General features: G+C 46.4%; 1 protein-coding gene across 1 annotated transcript in view; it reads left to right on the top strand.

The window, feature by feature from the left end:
• The window catches only part of LOC148513511 (uncharacterized), a 71,827-nt gene extending 66,305 nt beyond the window's left edge, over window positions 1-5,522 (top strand). The window contains exons 21-23 of the mRNA XM_088481857.1: window positions 4,481-4,544; window positions 5,065-5,136; window positions 5,241-5,522. Of these exons, the coding sequence (XP_088337983.1) occupies window positions 4,481-4,544; window positions 5,065-5,136; window positions 5,241-5,351 (247 nt within the window). The 3' untranslated portion in view covers window positions 5,352-5,522. The remainder of the gene's footprint in view (window positions 1-4,480; window positions 4,545-5,064; window positions 5,137-5,240) is intronic.
• The last annotated feature ends 4,383 nt before the right edge of the window (window positions 5,523-9,905 follow it).

Here is a 9,905-nt window from a genome sequence, read left to right as displayed (position 1 = left end):
TAAGCCCCCAGTAGTGAGCCCCTTGTAGTTGCCCCCAGTAGTGAGCCCCCTGTAACTGCCCCCAGTAGTGAGCCCCCTGTAGCTGTCCCCAGTAGTGACCCCCCTGTAGCGAGATCCCAGTAGCTGCCCCCCCCCTACCCCCGCACGCGCACATGCACACACACAAAAACCACTTACCTTTATCCCCGCTCCTGTGAAGCCGCCGTCCGCCCCGGCGTCCGCTCCTCGGCACTATGGAAGTGACGTCATGATGTCACTCCCATAGTGCACTGCGGGACCCGGAAGACGGAGTGAGATCCGTCCTCCGGCTGCCGTCGGGGGTTTGAATAGGAGCCAGGCGTCCGCTGGTAACACAATCTCAGCGGGCGCCCGGCATATGGAGCGTGCAGGGGGTGCGATCGCTGGGCCGGCGGGCCCCTTAAGCTGAAGGGCCCCATAACAACCGCACCCCCTGCACCCTCCATAGTTAGGCCACTGGTCCCCAGATCAGGAGACAGTATATGTGAGGTATAGTCCCCGGATCAGGATACAGTATATGTGAGGTATAGTCCCCGGATCAGGATACAGTATATGTGAGGTATAGTCCCCGGATCAGGAGACAGTATATGTGAGGTATAGTCCCCGGATCAGGAGACAGTATATGTGAGGTATAGTCCCCGGATCAGGAGACAGTATATGTGAGGTATAGTCCCCGGATCAGGATACAGTATATGTGAGGTATAGTCCCCGGATCAGGAGACAGTATATGTGAGGTATAGTCCCCGGATCAGGAGACAGTATATGTGAGGTATAGTCCCCGGATCAGGAGACAGTATATGTGAGGTATAGTCCCCGGATCAGGAGACAGTATATGTGAGGTATAGTCCCCGGATCAGGAGACAGTATATGTGAGGTATAGTCCACGGATCAGGAGACAGTATATGTGAGGTATAATCCCCGGATCAGGATACAGTATATGTGAGGTATAGTCCCTGGATCAGGATACTATATATGTGATGTATAGTCCCTGGATCAGGATACTATATATGTGATGTATAGTCCCCAGATCAGGATACAGGATATGTGAGGTATAGTCCCCGGATCAGGATACAGTATATGTGAGGTATAGTCCCCGGATCAGGATACAGCATATGTGAGGTATAGTCCCCGGATCAGGATACAGTATATATGGAGCAGGCCCCCCCGGGTGCAGGGATTAGCTATCTTGTGTTTGGAATGTTTTGTGTCCCCCAATAGGGATGTAGTTATGATTCCGGTGCTCTGGATACCGGAGCAGAATGTTGGCGCCGGCATCCTGATACCAGTCAGAATTCCGGTGTCAGCATCCAGTCCACTGACATGCTGACGGTAAGTATTAGATGGAGGGTTAGGGTTAGCGTCGGGATCCTGAGCCCTGGCATCCTGTTCCCAGCCCCCCAATATAATGCAGCACATACATAGACACATGCACCGAGGGCAGATTCATCCACCAGATCCACTTTCTGTCCAGTTTTTGTTTTTACAATTATTAGTTACTTTGTTTTTTCGATTCTCCCCCTACCCGCCTAGATATGGCGCGATGCCCGGGTCACCCCTCAGAGCTTTCTCTCATTTCTGGAGCATGTGAAATTGTTACTAAGGGGTTTAAGGTCTTACGTTAATTCTCAGCATCTCAACTCATTCATATTATTTTAATGACCATGAAGGGATTTAGCAGTTAATGAGATTTCAGGTTCCAGCCTGGATCTTCTCCTTTTCCCAGATAGACGGACGGATTGTTCTAAGGTAACGCAGAGGCTGCAGATTGTTATTGTATAATAGGCTGCTGGTTGTTGTGAGTGTGTAAGTACCGCTCATAGACTTGTTACGTTCTTCCTATTACCTACTGTACCTGTACCTGTGAGTTCTTCAGCACTTACTAACCCCGGTCATGTATGTACAAACCCCACATGCCTGTACCCTGTATATGATGGCCTGACCGAGACAGTGTAGTGGCTAGCATTACTGCCTCACAGCACTGAGGTCGTGGGTTCGATTCCCACCATGGCCCTAACTGTGTGGAGTTTGTATGTTCTCCCTGTGCTTGCGGGGGTTTCCTCCGGGTGCTCCGGTTTCCTCCCACACTGCAAACATATATTGGTAGGTTAATTGGCTCCCAACAAATATTAACCCCTAGTGTGTATGTGTGTGAGCATGTGATAAGGAATATAGAGTGTAAGCTCCACTGGGGCAGGGACAGATGCGAATGGGCAGATACTCTCTGCAAAGCGCTGCGGCATATGTGTGCGCTATATAAATAACTGGTAACAATAAATAAATATGGTATGAAGCTGGTATCGTGCTCTGTACAGTTGAGCGGCAGGAAAGTCATGTCCTGTAACTATGTCCCTATGTCCCCTCTGCCCGCCCTCCTCATTACATGACCTGTAACTTAGTGGATTTATTTTCCCTGTAACTGAAGTACATTACCTTCTCCACTTCTATTCCCTGAGTCTAATGTAACAGTGCGCAACGGGTTCTGTATATTTTGTTATCATGGTCGTAATGTCAACATGCCGTATGTCAAAATCAACCACGTCGACATTCATAATATCGGGTGTATAATGCTCGCAGATAGGGAGAATGACATTGATGTGACCATTCTGCCACCCACCACCATCACCAGCACTGATGACAGTAGATGCCAATGATTGAGGTTATTAGTGGGTTTTGCTATAATCAAGTGGTTAATAGCAAACAGATTAATTGCTTTAAAGCAAAGCTGAACCGTGAATCCAAAAATGGGGTCCCAAACCGATCCTGTACCCACCCTGGGGAAGGTACAAGCAGACGGCACCCCCAGCTTTAGCGCTGTATTTATCACGTTGGCGGAGGGGCTGGGCAGTAGCGGAAATATCTGGCTGATAACGGTGTCTCAGGGTAGGATGTGGGCGTCGTGTGATCAGCTGACATCTTCTCTGGGACGCCTTCTCTGGCCAGTATGTCCCACTGCTCCCCAGTTCCCTAGCCAGTGTGTCCCACTGCTCCCCAGTTCCCTAGCCAGTGTGTCCCACTGCTCCCCAGTTCCCTGGCCAGTATGTCCCACTGCTCCCCAGTTCCCTGGCCAGTATGTCCCACTGCTCCCCAATTCCCTGGCCAGTATGTCCCACTGCACCCCAGTTCCCTGGCCAGTATGTCCCACTGCTCCCCAGTTCCCTGGCCAGTATGTCCCACTGCTCCCCAGTTCCCTGGCCAGTATGTCCCACTGCTCCCCAGTTCCCTGGCCAGTATGTCCCACTGCTCCCCAGTTCCCTGGCCAGTATGTCCCACTGCTCCCCAGTTCCCTGGCCAGTATGTCCCACTGCTCCCCAGTTCCCTGGCCAGTATGTCCCACTGCTCCCCAGTTCCCTGGCCAGTATGTCCCACTGCTCCCCAGTTCCCTGGCCAGTATGTCCCACTGCTCCCCAGTTCCCTCGCCAGTATGTCCCACTGTTCCCCAGTTCCCTCGCCAGTATGTCCCACTGCTCCCCAGTTCCCTGGCTAGTATTTCCCACTGCTCCCCAGTTCCCTCGCCAGTATGTCCCACTGCTCCCCAGTTCCCTCGCCAGTATGTCCCACTGCTCCCCAGTTCCCTCGCCAGTATGTCCCACTGCTCCCCAGTTCCCTGGCCAGTATGTCCCACTGCTCCCCAGTTCCCTGGCCAGTATGTCCCACTGCTCCCCAGTTCCCTGGCCAGTATGTCCCACTGCTCCCCAGTTCCCTGGCCAGTATGTCCCACTGCTCCCCAGTTCCCTGGCTAGTATTTCCCACTGCTCCCCAGTTCCCTCGCCAGTATGTCCCACTGTTCCCCAGTTCCCTCGCCAGTATGTCCCACTGTTCCCCAGTTCCCTCGCCAGTATGTCCCACTGTTCCCCAGTTCCCTCGCCAGTATGTCCCACTGTTCCCCAGTTCCCTCGCCAGTATGTCCCACTGTTCCCCAGTTCCCTCGCCAGTATGTCCCACTGCTCCCCAGTTCCCTGGCTAGTATTTCCCACTGCTCCCCAGTTCCCTCGCCAGTATGTCCCACTGCTCCCCAGTTCCCTGGCCAGTATGTCCCACTGCTCTCCAGTTCCCTGGCCAGTATGTCTCACTGCTCCCCAGTTCCCTGGCCAGTATGTCTCACTGCTCCCCAGTTCCCTGGCCAGTATGTCTCACTGCTCCCCAGTTCCCTGGCCAGTATGTCCCACTGCTCCCCAGTTCCCTGGCCAGTATGTCCCACTGCTCCCCAGTTCCCTGGCCAGTATGTCCCACTGCTCTCCAGTTCCCTGGCCAGTATGTCTCACTGCTCCCCAGTTCCCTGGCCAGTATGTCTCACTGCTCCCCAGTTCCCTGGCCAGTAGTGATAAACATTTCAGCGCTACCTGTGCGATTCTGTCCCATGTAATCTTCCTGGTTTGTGTTATACGCCCGCCCCAGCTGGGGTCTGTTCTGTATATATAACTTTTATTGTCTATCATTCAAATTCCTTTTTATCTTATTCCAGATCAATCTTCACTGATGTATGTTTGGGTCACGGAAACCTGAAGATGATAGAAATAGCGCGACAGGTAATGTCAGATACAGGCGAGAATGTTACTGGTGGTACTTAGTGGCTGCGGACGTTACATCATATGTCCCATTAAAGGTCCCCTAATATATTTTTTTTTAGATGGGGACCCTCCTAGTGTAATGTGTCAATGTCTTTGTTATTAGTTTGTTTTAAATTTAACAACATTAAAAAAATTATGAAAAAGGAATATATATATATATATATATATATATATATATTGCCACCAAGTGTTTGTAGCGCCATACAGGGAATATTACAGGGAGTATAAAGAATCATTAGAATATAAAAAGATAATTGTACAGCGTAGTGAGTGACCGATAATAACAGTAACACTCAGTAACACAGATTTTTTATTAGAAGAGTTATAGTAGTTTATGACCAGTCCCCAGTCCCCAGTCCCCTATGGTTCTATATTTTATGCCATACTTTGGTGACACCTTGTGGTCAGGTGGAGTTTTGCACTGCAGAATCATTTAATCTTTTTGAACTGAATTTTGAAATAGAATTTATCCCCTCAGCATGGGTGTGCGGTGAAGTTCCCGGGCAGTGGTGGCGCAGTTATTGGATTATGCTTTGACCCAAAAAAACTGGTACAGTATGTTTTTTTATTTAATATCGTACTTCTGTCTTAAATAACTAAAAAAATATATATATATTTTCCTTTTGTAAAATGACTGTTTTTCTCTGCATTAAGGTGGAACTAAAGAAATCCTACCAAGAGGCCGGTTTTGTGTTCTGCCCAGTGGTTCCCTACTGCCCTGCAAATCCGGACACAAATGCTGAGCCGCCGGTTGGTAAAAGCTAAACTGGTTTTTATATTAAACTGTAAAATGACTCCTGAAAAATAAGATTAAAAAAAAAAAAAAAAACATTTGCTGTAATTTTCTATAGTAAAATAAAGTGACCGCGTGTTCCACTGCCGACAATACTGCCTGGTGTAGCCTCATTTATTCTATAGTAAAATAAAGTGACCGCGTGTTCCACTGCCGAAAATACTGCCTGGTGTAGCCTCATTTATTCTATTGTAATATAAAGTGACCGCGTGTTCCACTGCCGAAAATACTGCCTGGTGTAGCCTCATTTATTCTATTGTAATATAAAGTGACCGCGTGTTCCACTGCCGAAAATACTGCCTGGTGTAGCCTCATTTATTCTATTGTAATATAAAGTGACCGCGTGTTCCACTGCCGAAAATACTGCCTGGTGTAGCCTCATTTATTCTATTGTAATATAAAGTGACCGCGTGTTCCACTGCCGAAATTGCTGCCTGGTGTAGCCTCATTTATGGCCCAAACTAATGATGGGTCTGAGGGCATACCAGGCCTGTGGCCTGTCTATTACGTGTGTCTCTGTTTGAAGCTTTTTATTAGATTACTCAAAGTGCGTCTACAAATGCTCCCCCCCATGAAGTGTAATATGGAGGAACAAGCTGGGTGTCATTAAAGCCTAGGATGAGAGACCCAAAGAACAACAACTTCATGTAATACAAACCTGAATGTCTTCCAGAGAGTGGAAATAACCGAGCTCCTCTCCTGATGGCATAAAATGCCCCTAAAAATGGGTCCTCTGCACCTCCCCACTACTATGATCTCACTTCCCAAAATAATATCTTGTGTCCACTATAGCTCACAGAAGGAGGTTACCTGACTCTGCCCAATGGCTCTGCCCAATGGCTCCCCAGCTCCTCCATACACACCTCTGGAAACCTAAGTGCCACCAAAAAATATTGTGTAAACATTTTTTAAAAAGGGAGCACATAGGGCCCAGACCAGCTCTTGCACCTCACAGTGGACCATTTAAGCTTCAGAAATCAAAATGTGAAAACTTATTTAAAATAAATGCATTCAGGAACCTAACTAGAACTTTGTTTTCACGGCGCCCCTAAGCCAAAAGTTTATTATTGAAAAATTCAGAAAAATGTAGAGAAGTAGTACAGTGTAGTGAATTGTGCTGACCTGTCATCCTTAGGGTTAGTTATGTGGGGGGAGGACAGGTTTGTGCTTCTGTTTGCACATAGTTACATTACATTCACCATAAATAATTTGACTTGGTGCTGGACCACCAACCTGAGGCACCCCTGCAAGTGTCCCAAGGCACCCCAGGGTGCCACGGCGCACAGTTTGGGAACCACTGCACTAGATAATTTTATGCCACAATGTACCCCTAGTTCTGACTATGCCACATTATTGTGCCCTCAGTTCACATTTTGCCACAATGCAGTGCCCCCAGTTTACATTATGCCGTATTTTAGTACCCCCAGATCTTATTCTACCACATTGTAGTGTCCTCAGGTGTTATTATACCACATTGTAGTGTCCTCAGGTGTTAATACCACATTGTAGTGTCCCCAGGTGTTATTATACCACATTGTAGAGTCCCCAGGGGTTATTATACCACATTGTAGTGTCCCGAGGCGTTATTATACCACATTGTAGTATCCACAGGTGTTATTATACCACATTGTAGTGTCCCCAGGTGTTATTATACCACATTGTAGTGTCCCCAGGTGTTATTATACCACATTGTACTGTCCCCAGGTGTTATTATACCACATTGTAGTGTCCCCAGGTGTTATTATACCACATTGTAGTGTCCTCAGGTGTTATTATACCACATTGTACTGTCCCCAGGTGTTATTATACCACATTGTAGTGTCCCCAGGTGTTATTATACCACATTGTAGTGTCCCCAGGTGTTATTATACCACATTGTAGTGTCCCCAGGGGTTATAACACATTGTAGTGTCCCCAGGTGTTATTATACAACATTGTAGTGTCCTCAGGTGTTATTATACCACATTGTAGTGTCCTCAGGTGTTATTATACCACATTGTAGTGTCCCCAGGAGTTATTATAACACATTGTAGTGTCCCCAGGTGTGATTATACCACATTGTAGTGTCCCCAGGTGTGATTATACCACATTGTAGTGTCCCCAGGTGTGATTATACCACATTGTAGTGTCCCCAGGTGTTATTATACCACATTGTAGTGTCCCCAGGGGTTATTATACCACATTGTAGTGTCCCCAGGGGTTATTATACCACATTGTAGTGTCCCCAGGTGTTATTATACCACATTGTAGTGTCCCCAGGTGTTATTATACCACATTGTAGTGTCCCCAGGTGTTATTATACCACATTGTAGTGTCCCCAGGTGTTATTATACCACATTGTACTGTCCCCAGGTGTTATTATACCACATTGTAGTGTCCCCAGGAGTTATTATAACACATTGTAGTGTCCTCAGGTGTTATTATACCACATTGTACTGTCCCCAGGTGTTATTATACCACATTGTAGTGTCCCCAGGTGTTATTATACCACATTGTAGTGTCCCCAGGTGTTATTATACCACATTGTAGTGTCCCCAGGGGTTATTATAACACATTGTAGTGTCCCCAGGTGTTATTATACAACATTGTAGTGTCCTCAGGTGTTATTATACCACATTGTAGTGTCCTCAGGTGTTATTATACCACATTGTAGTGTCCCCAGGAGTTATTATAACACATTGTAGTGTCCCCAGGTGTGATTATACCACATTGTAGTGTCCCCAGGTGTGATTATACCACATTGTAGTGTCCCCAGGTGTGATTATACCACATTGTAGTGACCCCAGGTGTGATTATACCACATTGTAGTGACCCCAGGTGTTATTATACCACATTGTAGTGTCCCCAGGTGTTATTATACCACATTGTAGTGTCCCCAGGTGGTGTTATACCACATTGTAGTGTCCCCAGGTGTTACTATACCACATTGTAGTGTCCCCAGGTGTTACTATACCACATTGTAGTGTCCCCAGGTGTTATTATACCACATTGTAGTGTCCACAGGTGTGATTATACCACATTGTAGTGTTCAAAGGTGTGATTATACCACATTGTAGTGTCCCCAGGTGTGATTATACCACATTGTAGTGTCCCCAGGTGTGATTATACCACATTGCAGTGTCCCCAGGTGGTGTTATACCACATTGTAGTGTCCTCAGTTGTTATTATTTCACATTGGGGTACCATCTATACCTCTACCGTCTCACCACTGTTATCTGTACCATCTATACCTCTACCGTCTCACCACTGTTATCTGTACCATCTATACCGTGTCACCACTGTTATCTGTACTATCTATACCTCTACCCTGTCACCACTGTTATCTGTACTATCTATACCGTGTCACCACTGTTATCTGTACTATCTATACCTCTACCCTGTCACCACTGTTATCTGTACTATCTATACCGTGTCACCACTGTTATCTGTACTATCTATACCTCTACCCTGTCACCACTGTTATCTGTATTATCTATACCTCTACCCTGTCACCACTGTTATCTGTACTATCTATACCTCTACCGTCTCACCACTGTTATCTGTACTATCTATACCGTGTCACCATTGTTATCTGTACTATCTATACCTCTACCCTGTCACCACTGTTATCTGTACTATCTATACCGTGTCACCACTGTTATCTGTACCATTTATACCTCTACCCTGTCACCACTGTTATCTATACCTCTACCGTCTCACCACTGTTATCTGTACTATCTATACCTCTACCGTCTCACCACTGTTATCTGTACTATCTATACCTCTACCCTGTCACCACTGTTATCTGTATTATCTATACCTCTACCCTGTCACCACTGTTATCTGTATTATCTATACCTCTACCGTCTCACCACTGTTATCTGTACTATCTATACCGTGTCACCACTGTTATCTGTACTATCTATACCTCTACCCTGTCACCACTGTTATCTGTACTATCTATACCTCTACCGTCTCACCACTGTTATCTGTACTATCTATACCGTCTCACCACTGTTATCTGTACTATCTATACCTCTACCGTCTCACCACTGTTATCTGTACTATCTATACCTCTACCGTATCACCACTGTTATCTGTACTATCTATACCTCTACCGTGTCACCACTGTTATCTGTACTATCTATACCGTGTCACCACTGTTATCTGTACCATCTATACCTCTACCGTGTCACCACTGTTATCTGTACTATCTATACCGTGTCACCACTGTTATCTGTACCATCTATACCTCTACTGTGTCACCACTGTTATCTGTACCATCTATACCTCTACCGTATAACCACTGTTATCTGTACCATCTATACCTCTACCCTGTCACCACTGTTATCTGTATTATCTATACTTCTACCGTGTCACCACTGTTATCTGTACCATCTATACTTCTACCGTGTCACCACTGTTATCTGTACTATCTATACCGTGTCACCACTGTTATCTGTACTGTCTATACCTCTACCGTGTCACCACTGTTATCTGTACTATCTATACCGTCTCACCACTGTTATCTGTACTATCTATACCGT

The sequence above is a fragment of the Taudactylus pleione genome, unplaced genomic scaffold (genome assembly GCF_031769625.1).
Source record: "Taudactylus pleione unplaced genomic scaffold, aTauple2 ptg000278l, whole genome shotgun sequence".
NCBI classification, from domain to species: Eukaryota; Metazoa; Chordata; class Amphibia; order Anura; family Myobatrachidae; genus Taudactylus; species Taudactylus pleione.
The sequence above is the reverse complement of the archived record's forward strand: the minus strand, read 5'-3'. Positions and strand labels throughout refer to the sequence as shown.